The sequence below is a fragment of the Phalacrocorax carbo genome, chromosome 7 (assembly GCF_963921805.1).
Source record: "Phalacrocorax carbo chromosome 7, bPhaCar2.1, whole genome shotgun sequence".
NCBI lineage: Eukaryota > Metazoa > Chordata > Aves > Suliformes > Phalacrocoracidae > Phalacrocorax > Phalacrocorax carbo.
The window spans coordinates 31,097,249-31,117,843 of record NC_087519.1 but is presented as its reverse complement, the minus strand read 5'-3'; the positions used below and the strand labels follow the sequence as shown (position 1 = coordinate 31,117,843).

Here is a 20,595-nt window from a genome sequence, read left to right as displayed (position 1 = left end):
AGGTGACAGTTTGCTGCTCTGGAAACATTTGGGTTGTTGCACTCTGGTTTGTGACATCCGTGAAAGAATTGGAGGAAGAAGATAACAACGCAGTTCCAAAGGGCACTGCCTCTTCTTTGAAATCACTTAACATTACCTTTTTAAAAATAGTTTTATCAATGGCAAAACACAATTTTATCTTTCTCTGCATGAGATGTAGTGATTCCTTGTCAGAGAGAATTTGAGAAAGAGATGAAGATCTCTTCTGAGTCATATGGATATTTGGACCTTTAGGAACAGTGTAGTTGGATGGAGATGGGGAGTTGTTAAAACACAAGACACAAGGAAGGCATAGGGTTAAATCTGTGTTGCCTCCATGACCTGTGACCATAACAAATGAGAAAGTTGTGAAAACAGGGAAGGCTGGAATTGCCCTGTGTCTAGACAAAAAGAAGAAAAAAAATTGAGGAGGAGAGAGAAAAGCAATGTTTAGAGCTTTTGGCAAAAGAAGGTACAGCTGCAAAACACAGCCCATGAAGGGCTGTGTTCACCTGGCTTCTCTGCTAAGCTACACTCCCAAATTGTCAGAGTCTCTGTACAGATCTGAACTTTAAGGTAACATTTAGAAACTGAGTAAAATCAAAATTACGTGTCCAGATGCTTCAGGTTTTGATGTCTTTGAAAACCAAACCCCAGATAAGTAACTGGTCTACTTGAATCAGTCTATGGCTTTATTCAGAGCAACGTATAAAAAACCTTTGTCTAAACAGTTTAATATTAATGTTCTCTAAAAACAAAACCAGTAAGTACAAAACATGTAAAAAATTATACTCTTTTGTTTCAGGGGAAGGACAGGAAGTGGAAGCCCTTCCGCTTTTGAAGGTGTGTGTTTTGTATTTCTCGCTGCTCAGATGCCATGGTTACAAGCACTACAGAAAACAAACCCGTGGTACCAGGTAGGCTCCCCCACTATTTTCCAGCAGTCCTGATTTCTCTGCCCATTAGTAGGATTCTAACAGGAAATAGAGTGAGGCTGAATGCTGGTGAGCTTCAGCAACAGAAAGGACAAGATGTCAAAATCTTCTCATTTGGGCTAGAGAGCTGAATCCTCCCCACCGTGTTGTAGGATTCTGCTGCATTTCTAGGGGGAATGTACTATGAGCAACAGTTTTGTTTTGGCTTGTGTGTATATGCTGTATTGTAAAAGTAACTAACAGAAGGATGGCCAGACTAAAGAGTCCACCTGTATATGTATACAAGATTTAAAAGTACTTGGCACGGTATCTGACATATTCAAGGAGGGAGGTAATACTTGAGAATTCCCTTGGTATTGACAGCACTGCAGGGACCCATTTTCCCAAAGCAGGCAGGCAGCATGCTTGGAAGCATGCTATTTGGGAGCAAAAAGGGCAGAAGAAAAAACCCACAACCAAACCGAGCAATGCTTGAATATGTGTAACTTCTCTTTCCTAATCTACTTATTTTACATGACAGCGATTATGTTTGTTTGCATATTTCATTTCCCATCTGGCCTATGTCATTTACATCTACTAATTTTACATGCATGTGTGTGGCTGAGTCAGAGTGGTCATTGCTAGGCTGGCCAAGGAGAACTTGTCTCTGAAGTAAGTCCCATCCAACCCTAAATACAAGACCTGTTTGGGTGACCAAACAAAGAAAGAAGATAGAGCATATGCATCTGTCATTTGCCCTAGATAGCAAGTGTTGATGTATTTATACAAAGCCTTAGAGTTTCACCCAATACTTCAGTCTCATAATATTTTAGTCATAGGAGATTTCAGAACATAAATTTTGAGGAGGCTATTTTCAGCTGAATTGGCCAGCTAGGCAATAAAAACCCCACGTTGAGACACGTGTGACCTGTTTTTCATTAATGTAATTCTGGAATTAAATTGAAACTGCATGAATCGAGAATGGAGGGAGGAGTGTCCAGCAGTAGAATCTATCCTAGGAAATGGAGAAGCCTTTGCTTGCTTTGAGTGTACTTACTTGAATTTAATATGTAATACAAATTAAAGCATGGGAAACCATTGGCTATGTTCCTGAGACTGACAGCAAGAGCCTTGATTTCAGGGAAGACCTGACAATTCTGAGAGATGAGGAAATGCGCTGGCCTTATAGATGAATTCTCTTTCTTAGTCTAAATAAAAGTTTTCACTCTACTTCCTTTCCCTTTTTTCTCTTGCAAATAAGAAAGCTTTTTCATCACCTCCTTCACAACATTTCTCCCCTTGTATCTGTGCTATAAAATGATTAATTGTAATAGCTGTAAGTTGGTGTGTAACTGTATAAAAACCACAAAAGACACAGGCAAATTGTTGGCAAATTCTCTTTTTATGTCCTCTTTCCTCCACAAAAAGACCCTGAGACAATACCTTTCCCTCCTTTGTGAAGCCTTGCTAGACCATACAAGAGCAAAATGTTATTGGTTGTCATTATAACAACTGGCACATCAGTATAATAATACTTTCGTTGCATCTTTTAATCTTAACACCTTGGGATTTTTTTTTTTAAAAGCAAGCAGATAGCTATTACTACTTGTCTCCCCTGGAAGTGCAGCCAATAGATGTTCTAGCAAAAAGCTGAGAGGTAAGAATCTGACTGGTGGGGGTTTGGGAGGGTTTTTTTTGTTTGTTATTAGTGGTTCAGGGAGTAGATTATAATTTCACGAATAGAGGAGTGGTACTTCTGGGAACGGAGGTGGGAGCAGACTCCTAAGTAGGCACAGGCCATCAGGATTTTGGGGTTTTGCTTTGTATTTTGAAGACTCCCTTTGTCACTGGATTTTTCTAGCCTTGGAGCAATGCTTTGGTTCAGCGTTGGCTGAAAGGATGTGAATCATTTTTCCTGCTTCCTGCAGCAATTGAAACTGCAGTCCCGTTGTTACCGAGTCACCCTGCCTGGCTGTGCTCTGTAGTTGCTAGCGTGGTCACAGCTAAGGAGCCAAGTGCTGCTGATAACACACTGCAGCAAAAAAAGCAGCTGCATAGACCTGTTGGTTGGCTTGGTTGTCCCTGTTGTCTGTATGATGGTGCTGCTCTGGGCAGCTGCTTCCATGCATACTAACAGGGCACATAAGGTATGATGTGGGAGTAATTGTGCCCTTTGGGTTTTATAACCCTCTTTTTGAGACCAAGTACATTCAGGAGCTTTCCAAATTGTGTCACTTCATATAAAGCTTTCTGGGAACTACAGGACATCCTGGGCGCTCTGTACAGGCATCCCAAAGCTCCCAGGAGCACACTGTTGCTTGCTTGTAGGTTGCTATCTTGGACTTCTCTGGAAATTTGTGTTATTAAGAAACTGCTGGTTTAGTGGAGGGGTTAATGAATGGGAGGCCGGCAGCTGCTGTGACAGTAGCAGCCACTCAGTAGAGATTTACTCCAGAATCCTAGGTTTTGGTAAGAAACTGAGCATTCCCTCTGCCTGGATGAGGGGAGTCAATTATGCTTGTTTTCTGACCGGTTCATCTGCTCATGTGAAGGAGAGAAAGAACCTGGACCAGACTCAGATGTGTGTAATGTAGTCTCGGACTCCTGGTACTCTGCAGGCAGCTGCTGCGGGTCTGCTGATCGGCAAAGGAATCTGTGTATGTTGTTTTGGAAGGGGGCAATGTGTAGGTAGATACCACCTGTGTTGGGTGGGGATCAGCTGTCAGTAGTGAAGACACCTTTGTTTTAAGAAGGCTGGTCATACACACCAACCAGCACTTGCAGGCCCAAAGGAGGCAAATTCGTTAGAGATTTGTGTGACTGAGGCATATGGGTGCTGTGAACAACCTCTCTGAGTTGGTGGAAAAGCTTGATAGGGCTGATAATGGAGTTGATGTCTCTTCTGTTGTCCCCCTGCCCCTGGAATCTGTGGAACACCAATTGCAAAGGCTGTTGCATGGTGACAGTAGAAGGGATTTTATTGTGATTTTGCTTAGCAAAGATTGGTTCTGGTGAACTCAGTTTAGGGAGAATGAAATTCTAAAGTTTTGCTAATGTATGTCTCAGGCACAAATGGTCCAAGCCCCAAAACACGGTGAGGCTTCCACAGGGACCACTGGAAGCTGAAAGCCATTTTGAAACACATAGCTGAGTGGATATGCAGGTTCCATGTGGTGCCCAGTGACTTCTCTTTCCCCTCAATGGGCACGTAATTTTAAGGATACTTTTAAAGAGTGTCTCTGTGGTGGTGATTTTAAATTAGGCTGCTTTACTTCGTACTTAAAAGGTCTAGGATCTTTGCAGAGTTCAGCTAAGGGAGACTGAATCTGGGCAATTCCTGAAGCTATCTGCAAACGTATGTTTGAAGATGCCCTAGGTCTGCACTTCCCCAGATACATAGAAAAACTACTCATCATGCTTTCAACCTATGTTTTAGCCTGAGATCAATGTGAAAACTAAAAAACCACAAATTGAGGTAATTTTATACTTAGGAAATCTTAGGCCAGAAGGGATCAGCTAATACAATTGCTTGCATGTTGTTGTTTTACTAAGTAGTTTTTGTTTGTAACCAAAGCAACTTGTATTTGCTTCTGGAAAGATGCTCTTTTTCACTTGACCTGATTACATTTAGAAGCAGCCATGTATTTGCTTTCTCTTGTGTCTAATTTCAATCTTTTTCCTTCTCATTTCAAACACCTTGGACCCACTATCTAGCTTTTGGCATTTAAGGCTCTGCTTTATTGGATTAAAAGACCTTTTGAACCCATGAGCAATATAACACATGTATAATATAACATATGCGGCATAACTAAATCACCCTCATTCATAATCTTATTTAACTAAATTAAGCTTAAAGTCTCTTGCTGTAAAGTGTATTTTCATGTTTGAATGCTTTCTGCACCAGCTTTGATTTTTTTGTTTTAACCTTCTTAAAATGCAGTGCAATAAATTGCACTTGCTGAAAACAATAATGAAATGCTAATGTACAGGGGGCTAAATATCCCGTGGAAGGAGAGAGACTTTTTTTTCCCCTTTTTCTTTAGCTCAGCTCATGCAGAACCCTGAGAGGCTTAAAGTGCACAATTTTGTGACACTATCCATATAGATAACTATGGACTCAGGAAATCTCTGTAATAAAGAATATAAATGCAACTTGGAACCAGGGATCTCATGCAAGAAAATGAAAATATGTCTCAGGAAGCAAAGGAAGGATAGGGTTCTGGTTAAGCCAGCCAGATTGGTTTGATCCTTGAGTTTTCCATGTGCTTCCTGTGTGATCTTGTTCAAACTATTGCACCTATCTGTGGAGCAAGATGATGTTCTCCTCCCGGGTCCCATCTGTACTGGCTTGTGTGTTTCCATGCTCCAAGTGAGCATGGCCCAAACCTTGGCTGGTGGGCCAAACTCAGCAGGGGACATGCTGTTTGGCCCAGCTGTTTTCATCAGTAGAGAGACAGAAGAGCTGCTTGGGCAAAAGTCTTGGTGTGTTCCAAAAGCTGAACACTGGAATTAACACCCCATGTGTCTGCACTCATATCCCTGCAGGGTGGAGGAGTAGTTAGGGCTGGAGACCTGCTTCTGTGTATGTGTGCGTGTGTGCACATAGCTGATGCTTGGAGGTGGGGCCATAAATTGGGAAATCCTAAAACTGAGCTCCAGCAGCTAGAGGGTCAGGTGTCAAGACTGGATGGCCCCTTGGGGATTTTATCTGTGGAGAGTTTACCATAAGGTGGCAAGTCCTCCCAGCTGACCAGGTCTAACGAGGAGTTTTCCTCTGCAACAGGTGTGAGTAACTGACATGCAAAGAGAGGGGAAAATGAGCCCTTCTTTCTATTATTCTTCAACTGCATATCAAACAGGAGTCCTCCTGTTAGTGTGCTGCTCCTCTCTCCTTTACAAGGCAGTGCACTGTCAGATCAGATAGTCTGTTTGTATTACTTTGGAATGGAAAAGAATAAAGGCAGTTTCTGTAAAGAAGGACTTGAAAAGGCTTCACTGTTTTTTCATCAGAGCTGCTGGAAACCTTCCTCCCCCCACGCTGCCCCTTCCCCAGTCCCAGCCCCAAAATGTTCACCTCTTCCTGCCTTTGTCAGGGAAGTGTCAGATTTTACACCTTTGCAGTAAGGTACAGAAATGCAAATGGAGAAATCCAGCAACACCTAATCAGAGGATGTAAACTTTCTGTGAACCTAATTTGTGGATTTAAAAAAAAAAAAAGCCTTATTGATAACACATTTCTAAAATGCTTTTGACACTTTTTAAAAAACTCCTATTAGGACTGCTTTGACCTGGCTTTTTCTTTTAATACAGGACTGAGAAGTGGCCAGGGGAGAGGCTTGTTATCCCTCGGCTGTGGCTCTTCCTAACCATCTCAGCTTTGGGAGAACAGCTGGCCAGGCAGGCCAGCAAGCTCACAGCCCCTCGGCATGCAGCAGCGATGTGATGTGCCCAGGTCTCCAGCTGTTGTGGCAGATGTGCAGGTTGCTGTGTGGGCCCACCAGCCTGCGAGGGTTATCCCAGGTGTGGGAAGTACAAAAGCACTTGCAGCAATATGCATAGGAATGGGAAAGGGAGCAGGTAAACAGGGAAGGCCAGCTTTAACTCTGATTCTCCAGGGCCAATACAGGAAAAATTAAGCAGCACATCTGCAGTGCTGCTTACCAGAGGTGACTCTGCTGCTACCCACCCCTCCCAGATCCACTGCTGAACCTAGGCTGGCACTTTTATGTTGACTTTTGGCTTTCATTCTGTCACTGAAGTGTCAGGATTTGCACTTGCTTTCACAGGAGAGTTAAAGAAGAGCCCTAACCCAGGGGTCTTTCATCTCATGGAAATGAAGCCAAGCTGAGCTATCTCCTGGTGTTCCTGCAGCAGCAGAGGGTTGAAGCAGCTGTGCTGGCCTAGGAATGGCCCTGGATGTCACACCTGAAGACAGCCAGCTCAGGCAAGTGTCTGCAGCCTAATGCTGCTGTATGTCTAAGTGCTGTTGTGAGCCACAGGCTGGGCTGTGGCTGCTGTTGTCACGTTAAGGAAACAGGCTGTGGCTTTATCTCCCTCTTGAGAGTACCTTACAGAAAAAGGAGCATTTTCTAGATGTTAAAAGCAAGAGGCTCTGTCTATGTTAATGCTGCTGTGTGTAAGGTGTGAACTGCCCTTGGTGATTGGCGAGGTGCTGTTATCTGGGCTAATTAAGCAGAAGAGAAGTGTCAAACCCTATGTGATACCCAAGGGAAAGAGCTTTACAAAAAAGTAAATCTGGTCTTGTGCTGGACCTAGAGGTGCAGGCTTAGTCCAGGAGGTCATCTTGTGTGTTGGGTGTTACTTTTAGTGCAAGTGTCCTGAGCTCCACTTTCATTTACACTTCAAAATACTAACCTCCCTCCCTAAAGAAGAAAGGTCACCACAGAAGATCTTACCTCCCTCTGCTGAGCTGGTTTTTGCCCTTCTCCCCCCAGTTCAAAGGGAATTTAACACAAAAGGGGGTAAGAACCACCAAACAAATCTGATGGCCATCTTTGAATAAGAACACCCACCTCAGGTAACTTAAAGAAAAATACAAAGGAGAGGTCTTGCCAGTATCTTAGTTTCCATTTTTATTATTCCATAGGGTTGTTAACAAAAGTTACACATCTAGTCCCTTTGTAGTTAGGTTGCTTCCTTTCTTGCTTGTTCTGTGTTTGGGAACTTCCATGTATTAAGGAACTTTACAATCCTTTTTGTTTTACTCTTTACAATGACAGCTCCCCAAAAGGTATTATCACAGCACAAATAACCTGGCATCTCCCAAAAGCAAGAACAGGGGAGGTGTCAAACCTCATGTACAAGACTGCTGAAGGTTACCACCCAGCCCCCTAGAAACACTTTTTAAAAATTATTTTAAAGAATACTTTCTAAATCCATTGCACACGCTATTTAACTTTGCATTCAAGTGTGCAAAAAAAACCTCAAAACAAACCCACTCCAAACAACCAAAACCCCTAACTACTGTGAAGTCATGCCCTAGGACAGGATTTGCCTAGCACTTCTGAAGTTAGAACTGCAGATGTGTGAGCACACCTTCAGATGGGAGATCAGGTAGAGTAGGTTTGAGACTGGCATCCAGATAAACTAGCCCAGAAATCTGTGGCCTAAGATCAACCCTAGACCAGCATGACCTTGCTCACTGTAATAACTTAAGTGTCTTTGGGTGTTAAACAAAAGAAACATTTGAATTCCAATACTTGAGCTAACAATGCTTAGTACAAGAATTAAGTGCTTAATTACCAGCATTGTTCCCACAACATATACATACTTTTGTTAACAATAGGGAACTGTATTTTTAAAGTAGTTAGAAGTGTATCACACTCTACAATACATGCAATCAGTTGTGAATTCAGTGTTTTTTATTAAAGCTTAAAAATAAAAAACATTTGACACCCTAATATACATAAAGTCATGATAAACTCAGATATGCTAAAAGCAAAATGTGCATAAAAACACTCATTTCTAAAAGGCACCCTGCCACCAATCTTTTAAATGTTCATCTAAATCCAATAGGTTTCTAGTTTTCCTTCACTGAAGGTGAGAGTCTAGGCTGCTACAGAGTACAGATGCTAACCACACCAACCCCTTTCAGGGATCTTTGCTACCACTAGAACACTTAAAACTGTGCATGCAGACTGATCTGAGCTTCTCATGGAATTAACCGTCATGATTTCAAATGCAGAAGGGCTTTTTCTTAAAAGGTAGTGATATTTTGGCCACTTAATTGGGCCAAGAGAAAGTGACAGGGTTATAAAATAACTGCTGCATATCCACCAAAGAGCTTTGCTACTAAAAGCCAACTCCCTCCTCCCCCCATCCCCTCATAAAAAACAACCCCTAAAGTTACAAAATGCCACACACACACGCACATACACACGGATGAAATGTTAACACATTTAGCTATTAGCCTGTCAGCGTCTGACAGCGTAAGAGTGCCATTGATGCAGTCCTAAAAGGCAGTGATGCCGGCCGCGCACAGGGGCGGGTGACCCCCGCGCTGCTCAGAGGGGAGCGTGGGCCTGGCTGCTCTCCCCGCTAGGTAGCTAGGCGTTGACTCCTGCGCCCTCCTGTTACCAGGGTCTCCACATGGATTTGGGTAAATTAGGTGAAGGGAGGCCCTGCGTCCGGGCAGCGTCCAGTCCGTCGGTGGAGGTCTGGCCTGGCTCGGCCTCCGCCTCATCCGAGTCAGAGCAGGTCTCTTCACTGGGGCAAGGCGAGGGTGCCGAGGCGGGGAGAGCGAGGCCCAGGGCGGCCTCGGCCGCTGGTGCCAGGGCCTCGCTGGCAGGCCAGGGGCCCAGGCTGGGATCTGCCAAAACGTCCGCAATCAAGTCCGGGAAGCCGCCGTCGTTGAGGGGCATGGACTCCAGCAGGTGGTTGAGCAGCTCGGCGGCCGTGGTGGCGTCGATGCCGGGGCAGCTGGAGACGAAGGTGTGCACCTCGTGCATGCACTGGATGTAGCCGGCGGCGAAGCGCTCGCTGGCCTCGCGGTGCAGCCGCCCGCCCTCTGCGCCGCGGGAGACAGAGAGGGGAGCGGGGTGAGGCGCGGGCGCGGCGAGGCGCGGGCCGGACCCCGCCGGGCCCCCCCCCGCCGGCACTCACCGAGGGCGCGGCGCTCCAGCACGGCCTGCACCCGCCGCACCGTCAGCTCCAGCACCTCCGCGTTCTCCAGCTTCGCCTGGAACTGAGCCGGGGCGCCGCGGCCGTCAGCGCGGCCCCGCCGCGCCGCACCGGCCTCCATCCTCCCTCCCTCCCTCCCCGCCGCCGCCTCACCTCGCTGTCGGCCAGCAGCGCCCGCAGTTCCTGCAGGCTTTCGTTGATCCGCGCCCGGCGCTTCTTCTCCACCAGCGGCTTCCTCGTCTGCGGGGACAACACCTCCGTCAGCCCGCCGCCCGCCCGGCCCCCCCGACCCCCAAGCCGGTGTCGCTCACCCTCCTATCGGCGCCGTCCCCCCGCGGCGGGCGGCCCTTGCCGGGGCGGAAGGAGGGCGCCATGGCACGGGTGGGCAGCAGGACCCGTGCTCCCCGCCTCGGCTCCGCGTCGCGCCACTCCCCGCCCCGCGCCGCCATTCTTATAGCCTCTGATTTGCATGTCAATGAGCCCATTGGCCGCGCCGCGCGAGCAGCCGCCGGAGCGTTGGCCGAACGGGCCAATGGCAGGCGGGCGCTTTGTCTGCGCCGGGGCGGGGCGGGCACCCGCCAGCCTGTGGTTGCCGTCGGCCGCCGCGCTGCCCGCCGGCCGCTGCCGGCATTGTTAGCGGGGCCCGGTGCGGGCAGGGCCCCGCCGCTCGGGCCGGGGCTCCCCGCGCCCCACGCGGCTCGGAGGGGCCCCGTGGGCCGCGTCCCCTGCCTGCCGCGCGGCAGCTCCTGCTGCAGCGTCGAAGCGCTGGGGCACATGGGTCACCCCAAGCCCCCCAGCCCTTGCCATCTACCCGTCCAAAGCCTTGGAAAACGCGTGTGGGGGGTGATGTTACCAGCCGGAGAGTGCACTCGAGGCCCTCGACGCCCCTCGCCACCGGCAGCACACGCGATTGCGGCTGCAGGCAGGGACGGCCGGGCACGAGCAACAGCCTTGGCACGAAAGAGCCTGATGCGTCGCTGAGCTGGAAACCAGCAGGGTCTGAGCATGCAGAGCTGGCATGGGCCTGGTCCCTTTGTCCTGTCCCAATCCAAATGGATGGAGGGGCTTTTAAAGTTGGGCCCTCTTGCGGCTCTGTGGTGTTTGGGTGTCCGCCCGGGAGGACATGCTCGTTTCAGTCCCTGTAGCAGTGCAGCGCTAGCCCCACGGCCGTTCTCTGCCATTTGGCCGAGGTGGGGCTGCGCACCCCCTTCCCAGCCCGGGGGGGCTGCTGGCCTGCCTGGTGGCCATGGGGGAGCTGCGCCCTGAATGCTTGGTGCAGTCCCTGGGCATGTGGCAGCCCTCCGCCTCCTGTGGCTGAAAGAGCTGGGCAGGCCAGCTTTGTGCGGGTAACTTGATGCTGATGACAGTTGGCAGCTGCAGTTCCCCCAGCCGACTGAGGCAAATAAAAGCATTAGGGCTCGTCCCCGAGGAGAGCGACAGGTGTTTGCTCCCGCTTCTTTGTTTCCTTTCTTTTATTCGCCTTGCTAATGCATGTCATATTTTTACTGCCCAAGGAAACGGGAGACGCATCCCCCGCTTGAATCGACATCACTGGTGTGGAGCTCCATGCTTGCTGCCTTGTACGTGTACAGCATGGACCCCCTCCCGCGATGGCATACCCTTGTTCATTTTGCCATCAAAACCCCAGGTAAGACCCTCTGGTTCTGGGGGTGCTGGGGTTTTCCTTGCTGAGAGGTGCAGTGTGAGTTGGTGTGCCCACAGCTGCACAGGGACCCCCGGGAGCTCTATTACTTTTTATTGATCTGTGTAGGTTGGTGTCTGACTTGTCCCACGTGGTCCAGCAGGTAATGGCACGTGTGCTGAGAAAGGCCGGGTTAGCTCTTAGTCTCACCATTACTTAATGCTGTGTTTCGTCTTCAAAGTGCCGTATAAACATCCGTGCCTGCAATATGCTAATCGTGTCTGATAAAAGAGCAAACCGGGATAGAGATATTCAGCCCCATCTCTCTTGGCCATCGCAGGGGAACGCATCAGAGATGAAGCAGGCACAGGGGATGTCTTGGCTGGAGACCTAAGCTTAGACTGGTCTGCTTTTACTATCACAATGGACAGGAGATTTTATTTTCAAAAGGCTCTTCTGTTACGTTTCTGGTATTTTACAGCAATGATGCTTGGGTTTTGGGGAAGAGTTTGCTCTGTAGGTGACACGTTTCATTGCACCAGGCAGGGCAGAGTGGGATGTACCTGGGGCTGGATGACTAAATCTGTCCTTCCATTTCTGATGTACCCAATGCTCCGTGATATGTAAACTGGCTCATCCTTTTTAATGATGCCATTAATGCAGGCTAAGCAGAAATGCTGTTTAGGCTAGGCACATAACATTTTGGTCTTTAAGCAAGTAAAGGCACTTGTAACTGTATTTTGTGTATAGTTTATTCATAGTCAGCCTAAATGGGAGAGAAAAAAGACCATTGTATGGGCACAAACTACAGCAAAGTAAAGGGTGTTACGATTTTGAAGGAGCCATCTTTGTCCTGAACCAAAACTGGTCATGTAAGGTCAGCAGAAACATATAAAACACACGAATACACACAAATATACATTTATATAATGTGTGGTAACACACTGAATGTATGTGACCACATGGTAAAAGATGAACTCTAACAGTTTGTGAGCTTGTTTTGTCTTCAGAGAAAGCTTAGCTTTTTCTAGCATATGTAATCAGAGATGCTCAAATGGTGCGTTTTACACTGGTGTAAATTCTGCTGGTTTACACAAGAAACGTTGCACCGTTGTGGCTGCAGACACAGCCCCCAAATCTGTCAGGCTTCTGTACTGCAATTATTTGTATCATTTGTGTTTCACAGCTAACATAGGTTAGAGATGCTGCAGCGTTAGTCTAGGAAAATGTGAAGTGAAGGAGCTCCCAAATTTGCCTCAGTTGTGGTTCAGATGTGCAAGGACTTGGGTGATGAAATGCTGATGGCTGCTGAACAGCAATGATTTCTCATAAGCCTCGGATCTGCATGGTTTGGAGCAGTAGGGAGCCACAGGCACAGGGTGAGGACGTCTGGATGCACAAGAAGAGGAGACTCCAGCAGTGACTAGCAAAGCTTGGCCAAGAATGGCCGGAGAGAGTCGGCCTTGGCTATAACACCCAGTTTCTGTTCTGACTTGGTGGGTGCTGATGGCAAGGTATTTTACACATTGCTAGGTCTTGCTCTGCAGTATGCCTTTTTGTCTTTTCTTTGAAAAGCTGTAGGTCAAATGAACTGACAAATGCTGGAGCTATTTGTGCTAGACATTAAAAATGTATGTGCCATAAATATCAGGGCATTACTTGAGCTGCCATTCTGGAGGAAGAAGCCACTGCAGGCGATCTGCTCTAGCCCACAGGGCTCATGTGATATTTTTGTGCCACTTTAAACAAGCTCCGTCACGTCAGGTGAAGCAATTCATGATAACCTCATGCATTTTAATGGAAAAGTTAACTGCAATCTAGTAACAGAAAATGCTCCTTAGATACCTTGTCTTATACCTTAGTGCTTGTCCATGCGTGGTGGTTCCTGAAGGAGATTTCGGTAAACCCATCCACTTAGCCATATCGTTCTTTCCAGGTTAAAGCCATCCTGCTGTCTGCTGATGGGGAGGTGTATGGGCACTGCTTTCTCCTGCATGGAGAGTGGGAGTTTAACCTTTTCTAGAGCAGGGAGCTCTGTCCTGCCAGAGGCTGGTGCTCCCACACATGATATAAATTACAGTTTAGCTGAGGAGTAGCATGGTTTTAAGGGAGACAATGGGATTAGTGTCTCACCACATGTGTTTTCCTGCAAGTCCATGCATAAAGCAGTATATCGCAGCATTTTATAACAGGTTTTAATTCTTTGTAGATCGTGTATGATCATTAATGTAGCTGTGGTGACAGTGGCAAAGGCAACTGTGGGAGACAATCCTGCAGCCTCAGCTGCTTGCCATGTGTTTTGGAGGCCAGGGTAAGCGGCAAATCCTCGTGAGTTGGGGGAGTCCGTCACGTAATCCTCATGCACTTCTGGTTGAGCTATCAGGTGCATTTGAAAGGTCTCTGGCTCCCAGAACAACATCCACAGAGACATAATGCAACTCTGAAAAGTTTTAAGGACTTTACAGGCAAGTGTGCTGTTCTTGGTGTTCTTCTTCAAGCCCTGTTCTTGGGCTTGAGTCAGTAGGTCACCCAGGCTCTCCATGGATAATATAATCAGAGCGTGGGATAAAGACATGATAAGCATGGACAAGGTCCATTGAAAATGCTTGAGTAGTTTCTTTCATAAATGGTATAACATCTGTTGTCGTCAGAGGCACCAGTTCCTGTCAAAGAGATGTGTCATCCTTATAAATATTAATGGTGCATATAAATGGTGGTGGGTGTGAACTGTGGTGGATGTTAGGTTAATGGGTGAATTGCTCCTTAGGCATCAGTTTGCTGTCATCGTACTTATTTCTACACTAACAAATACAAACTGTTTAGGTGGCAGAGCAAGCAAAGATCTATCTTCCCCCTCCTCCTCTCCCTGGGGTCCCTTCACAAATGAAATGTGTGCTGTAATTAGTCTCCTGCCTTGTCTCTGATGAAAATTAGTCCTGCTTGAAGAACTGAGGTGGAGGGGAGCATGCCTAGATCTGGAAATGCTGAGGCCTGTAGAGGATAAATGAAGTGAATGAAGAAGGCTGTTTGAAGAAGTTTGCAGCATTCCCCATCAGCTTGATCCTAGTTGCCTTTAGTGCTATTGATTTCTCTGCTGTTAAAAGCAAATGTTTAAGAGGAAAATCGGGTTGAATATCACCACTGGACTTGGACTTGAATTGGACTTGAATCTGTTTGTTACTGCAAATTGTGTTTGCTGCCTTGAGTGCTGAGTTTCTGTTGTATCTTTCAAAAACCATAAGGCTTTTCCTATCCTTTTTTATTTATCAGCAGACTTGGCAGCTGGGGCACAGAAGAACAGTTCATGCCAGCCACAACGCTAATGAGCAGCGTTCAAAAGGGTCTTATGTCCATTCACAGAAGAGCCCCAAGACTGGCCGCCTGTGAAGGCTCGGGTTCCCCTTTGACTGAGAGGATGGGCCCTGCTTTCTGCCATTTCAAAGGTACTTGTTGTGATATTCAAATGCAACAAATGGTGGGGGGCTGTGCTGAGCAAGCAGTGAGGACAGCAGAGCCTCTTCCTGCGGGTGGGTGATGGATGGGTGTTGTGCACTGTGGGGCTCCCCACAGCAAAACCCTGGGTGCCACTTTTATTACCTTGTCATTCTTTCCCCTCAACCTGTTGGGCTCCAGTAGAGAGATGTCTATACTCATATGCTGTTGCAAACTGCTTAAACTTGTACCATTTAGCCTGTGGTTGTTGTCAGTGACTGTGGCAGGGTTCCGTGTCTTGTAAGGTTAGCGAGACCATCGCTTGGTCATGTTGTGTTTGTGCAAGTTATTTTAGGGAGGTGAGAATAACTATTTGAGGCAAGTACTGAGGTTTTTTTTTTTCAGTTGGATTAAAAAAAAAATCTGCCTGTGGTGCTTCAGGAAGCAGTTTCATGGTGTTTCCAGGGAAGCCTCTTGTACTTGATTTCTTTAATATTTTTGGTGTTTGAAAGTTATCCTAATCATTAGGCTGACTTCATCTTAGGCTTTATCCTATCTTTGTAACAGTGATGCATATATCACTGGTCCTCCTCTGCAAGATATTTTTATTATTTCCTAAATGACTTACAGGCATCGTTAAGGTACATTTTCTTCAGAGAAGGTGCGAATCCCTTAAAGAGAATCCTGACTAAGGCTGAAAGCTTTCTGAAGCATGTGCCGTTCAGAGCATATTTCCTTTGATATGCAGTGGGTGGCCAGTGTAACTCTCAGTCTGTACATCTGGCAATGACACTCCAAGTTTGTTGACAGGACACAGGTTTTATTTTTATCAGATTAACATGTACATAATCGGGCTCTGAACTTTGCTCCCATGTGTTTTGTGAAATGCTCTGCTTTCATAGTCTCTCATGGGTTTGCATTCACATTGCAAATTACCTATCTGTAGGTGGGGAAAAAACCCCTCTGCTTTCAGGGGGGTGTTTGTGATATCCTTTTTAGCAGTGACAGAATATATTTTATGGTCAGTTTTGATAAACACTGGCCTTTTCTAAGTCAGAATGAGAAATATTTTACAAGTAGAAACCAATCCCCTTTACTTGAGAGTCCCGGGACCCATTTTGGTAGCTCGAGTTTTATATAAATACTGGGTTTGACCCTATTGCAATAGATATCTCAAATTGCACAGGCTTGTTTCCTGGAGGTTGGAAACCATGGACAGCCTGGGACACGACCAGAGTAACATACCTGTGGATCTCCTCTTAACCGTGCCATGCTCCCACTCTGGGCTGGTTGTTTCTCAAAGGAGGTGATACTTTCTAGCCCAGACTCCTATTAATGGTAATGGAAAAGGACCCTTTTGAGGACCTGGTACAGATAGTACCAGGTATACATACATGTGTGTGCATGTATGTATGTACGTACACGTAGTACACAGTAGAGCATACTACGGAAGAGGATGTCTTTTAACTACTCTAGTTTAGAGTAGATTTTAGTCTTGCTGCCCTGCATAGCTCATTTACTAGGCATGCTGCTTAGCTGATTTATGTTGGTGGTTGAGTCCCATAATCCGCTGGAGAAGCTTCTTATGTCCATTTTGGTGAGGAGCCATCATTTAGAGTGATGCTGGAAGGCAGTGATATGAGGTAGCGTGAAGGAAGCTTAGCAAGCAGATTTGAAAGAGGTGATGAGTGCTGTCATTCTTTCCTCTCTGTATGTGTCTGCCCTTGCTTCTGGAGAAGCCTAGCATACTTTAAGAGGAGCATAATGTTTTTGAATCTTGGGCTAAGAAATAGCTCTGGAACTTCAGCTTGGAGAAACATAACCTATACAAAGTGCTTCTTCACAGCTTCCTGGTACAAGCAATGCACATTTGAACCCTGTCAGCTACAGAGCAAGGGGCTGCTGCTGGCTGGAAACCCACTGCCTCCAGTTCAGCTGGGAGACCAACGTGGAGCTGGCGAGTCAGTCCCAGTAAATGTCGTTTGGGCTACTTGTGGGTGTCAGAAATAGGGTGGAAACAAAAACGTGCAAAGACGTTGAAAACTATGGGTAGACATATCTTCTCCTGATGGGGCCAGTGAATGTACCTGCCTGGTTCTCCCATTCCCAAAGGCTCAATGGGTTCCCAAGGGTCATGAATGTGATGCAGGATTGCAATGTGCAGAGGAGAACCTAATTCCTCTGCTTGGACAGGCAGTTTTCTTTTTCTTTTTCTTTTTTTTTTTTTCCATGATAGGAGCATGCAGAATGTCTTCCTGCTGTTTTCTGTGCCGACTTTGACCACAGCCATGGAGTCGTGATGGAAGGGACCTTCAGAGGGTTGAAGTGAAGGTGCTGTGCCACCAAAATCAGTAGAAAATGATTGCTGTTCGCATGATTATGGCTGTGTCAACAGAGCATTGTAGCCAGCTCATGTGATTAAAAACAAATCATATAAATAAAATAGCTCAGGAGAGAGCAACAGAATCACAGGAAGTTAGGAACACGCAGGCTTATATTTGTGCTGCACAGGATAACTTAAAAGAGGAAAAAATGATAGTTTATATGATACAAAATTATTTTTTTCTAGGGAAATAAAAATGCTTTGTTCTATTTTGGGGGTTTATTTGTTGGTTTTTTTTTAAGCTCTGGAGGAAGGGCAGTGCTGTCCTCTGCAGCATGCCTTGTTTTATGGAGGATGTTAGGAATGGGTTCATTTACTTGATGAATTCAGGACCCAGTTTAATTGGACTCTGAAATGGCTAGTTTGGGGGGAAGCCATTTTACTGGCTTCTGGGGATTACTTGATGTTCTCTAAACTCCAGTAAAAATTTCTTAGACAGCCAAGGCTTCTGTGTCCTTACAATTAATAGACAAAGCAAATGTCAAGTTTGCACACATGCAGAAACAGGGACTTGTGAACAAAGTGGTAGGACTAGCTCCACTAGCATGTTGCTGTGTCAAATAAAAATCCCAATGATATACAGCCTAAAACTGTAATTAGAGGGCAGCTCTGAAAATGAACATACAAACTGAAAATGCAGGCAGCTTTGGTACACTGTCTGAGTTGCTCTTCTTGATTTCCTTCCCTCCCACCCCTTTCAGAGGTGTGGTATGTGGTCTGCCAGGGCTGCAAGAGAGCAGGGGTGGCTTGTCCCCAGAGCTGCTGATCTGTCTGTATCTCAGCAAGCCCATTTGACAACTGTACCGTCTAAACTGTCTATGGATAAAAGTAGGGGAATGAAAGGTAGGAGACCAGGCACTTGAAGAGCTGCTTATACCTGATTAAGTGTTTGGTGAGTAACAAGGAATTCAAATAACAAAATGTTGCAAGAGTTTTGGGGTTGTAGCTCCTATGTGCATTTGTGTCACAAGAGGCTGGAGAAGGTGCAGAAGGGGGCCCTTGCTCCAGGTGGTCTATCAAATGCTCCTGGCTTATAGGGGTATATAGCACAAACTTTGTTAGGGATGTGATTTCGGGCCATGGCAGGGAAATCACTAAAGCTTGAATTCAGAGACACCTCCAGCTCCTTCTCTGCTGGCCATCTACTCTCATGCCTCCCTTAGCTTTGCTCTTGGAGGCTTTCTGGCACAGCTTTCCTCAACTTCAGGATCTGAGAAGAAATCAACTTGTCAGTCCCACGCCTCCGTGCTGTGTGCCTGAGATCAAACCATTCACCTGCAAGATGCAAGCTCAAGCAGTTGGCCAACACCAAACCCACAGTTGCCTGGTCTTGAGCAGAGCCCACTTCCTGTCTCTAATACTCGTAATTAGAGACAAGCCCAGAAGGAGAAACAAGACTGATGCCTTGAAAAGCTCATCTGGAGGATCAGGAAGGACAGAGTAGATGGCTTCGGTGCAGGCTCTGAGGTAGGCTTAAGATGGGTGGAGTCAACCCTCAGGCTTGACCCTAGATGTCAATGTAAACAGATCCTCTGGGGACTTTCATTATGGAAAGCATGGGCAAAACTTCAAGTCCCTACCTGTCAGTGCTCGAAAATCAAAGAGCCCAGATTGGGCAGGTAGGGCTGAGCTGCTTCCCGCACCTGCCTGGGAAGAGCCTTGGCCTCACCTCGACAAGAATGGGGAACTTGCTCAGCCCTGGGCATGGCAGAGACCTACAGGGCAGTGGCTGGATTGCGAGACTACTGCAGAGTGAGGGCACCAGTGACCGTGGGTGGCACACTGGCAAGGCCAGGCCAATGCAGTGCAGGATTGAATGTGCCTCTGCTTGGCAGAGGATCAAGAGGTCACAGCATCCTCAGGGAGAGAGTCCTCAGAGACACTGATGCTGTTCCTTGTGGAGCAAGAAGGCAGGCCTTTTGGGCCTGGCACCAGATTCCATAATATGAGGGCCCTTCTGTTTGAGCAGGATGTATGCTTGCCCTGCTGCCTACCAGCTCTTCCTTCTTGTGAAGAATAACAAGTCCAGGAGGGCAGGGGATGACATGTGGTAGTGCTAGATGACTATTGAACATGTTTCTGCCTGGTGCTGTGATTACAGCCTCTGTTCTGGGCATGTCACGTGTTGTGGCATCCCAAACTCTTTCAGTTTCTCACCTTTCTTCCATCTCTTCTGGACAGCTTTGTAACCTCTGGAGTTGGGTCAAATGGATGCATGGAGGTTCTAGTCATGCTTTTCTGCCGCTTTTCCTCAGTCAGCTGAATCTCATGTATTCCTTAGTATTCTCTATACTGCCAAAAACATGTGGTGTTTTTTGGAGAAACTCTTCTGGTGATAAATGTAATCCAAAGGGCAGCCAGAAGAAGCTGTCACAAGTTCCTGTTGGCTGTCATGTGGGTTGTGTTTAGCAGGTACTGAGAGTGCCAGAGTGTGTGGTTTCCTTCAGTGTCTCCCCACAGCTCTGCTAACACAGTCATCTCCAAAAACCCTTCCTCTCTTCTAGGGTTTTCCCTTCTAGGAAAAGTTCCTTTATTATGATGACTATTTTGGTTTTATGTATTAATTTATTTCTTATGGCCTTATGTAGACGAAAAGAGTTGAGAAGAAAAGAGAAGAGTTGATCTCTAAGAAGGAACTTAAACTTCTACCATCTAAACATAGTGTCTGAGAGTTAAGTCTCTGGAAAGGGAGGTCTAACAAATCCATGTGCTTAGCAAGAAGCTGTCTGGAAATTGTCAGTAGCAGACATTGTATGGGTGTATCTGAAACCCTCCTGACCCCTGGAGCTGATTTAAGGCTTCATGCAAGCACTCATCCATTGCGGATCTAGACCCATCTTGGAGGGGTGGGCATGCACAGACCTCATGTGCAGGACTGCTTCCATTAGGACAGGTACTGTCTTTGCTGTCATACTCTCTTGGTGAGCCCCGTACTGCATGAAGTAGGAGATTTGCTTTCAGTTTTTCCTTTCAGGCAAACCCACCTCTCGGGATTGCGAAAGCAAGGAGGGAAGAGGAATGTGGGCTGTGGGCTAGGGGTTAAGAGAGGGAACTGTGATTTCAGGTCCTGACTGCTTTTATTCTTTTTGTGTTGTGTTTCCCAGGAAAAGGCTTTATGACATTTGTGTTCAGGCCCATGTGAGGAGGGCAATTGACTGATTTACACTAGTGATGCCTGTCTCTTTGCTGTATCAATAAAGTTATTTGTACAGAATTCATCTGAAGGAGGAAGTGGTCTTGAAAGCTTCTGTTCTAAATTAGATCTTCCTGCTCCTTTTCTGAACTGAGCCACTACCTGAGGCTCCCCAAGGCTAGCGGGACCCCCTCATGGTGTGTGGTAAGTCCCTGGGGAGAGCAGGAGAAACATTAGTCGGTATTTGTAGCAGATTGCCATCCCAGTGCAGCAGCGTGAGCAAGGGCTGACTTCCTGGACCCACACATTTTGCATCTGAACAGCTCATCGCTAAATGATGGAGCAATGCTCAATGATCATATTACTCTTTACTACAAATTACTAAAAGTTCTGTTTTCACCCTAGACTGCCCAGTATTTCATTGCAACAGCTC

At 46.7% G+C, this 20,595-nt stretch overlaps 1 protein-coding gene and 2 long non-coding RNA genes across 4 annotated transcripts; 2 read left to right on the top strand and 1 right to left on the bottom strand.

The window, feature by feature from the left end:
• The first annotated feature begins 329 nt into the window (after nt 1-329).
• On the top strand, nt 330-8,176 carry LOC135314344 (uncharacterized). Its single transcript, XR_010373860.1, has 3 exons — nt 330-594; nt 824-935; nt 6,719-8,176. It is a non-coding gene; the product is annotated as an uncharacterized LOC135314344 (long non-coding RNA).
• A 116-nt stretch (nt 8,177-8,292) lies between these two features.
• Nucleotides 8,293-10,036, bottom strand: LOC135314343 (transcription cofactor HES-6-like). Its single transcript, XM_064457321.1, has 4 exons — nt 9,884-10,036; nt 9,726-9,812; nt 9,555-9,636; nt 8,293-9,459 (listed from the first exon to the last, which is right to left on the bottom strand). Exons 1-4 carry the CDS (start codon nt 10,019-10,021, stop codon nt 9,026-9,028), a joined length of 741 nt encoding a protein of 246 aa, XP_064313391.1. The 5' UTR covers nt 10,022-10,036; the 3' UTR covers nt 8,293-9,025.
• Nucleotides 10,037-10,144: 108 nt separating this feature from the next.
• On the top strand, nt 10,145-17,873 carry LOC135314195 (uncharacterized). 2 transcript variants are annotated; one of them, XR_010373644.1, is made up of 4 exons: nt 10,145-10,762; nt 11,087-11,220; nt 14,485-14,657; nt 16,883-17,873. It is a non-coding gene; the product is annotated as an uncharacterized LOC135314195 (long non-coding RNA). The 2 variants fall into 2 exon arrangements; XR_010373643.1 differs by having other exon boundaries at nt 10,145-11,220.
• The last annotated feature ends 2,722 nt before the right edge of the window (nt 17,874-20,595 follow it).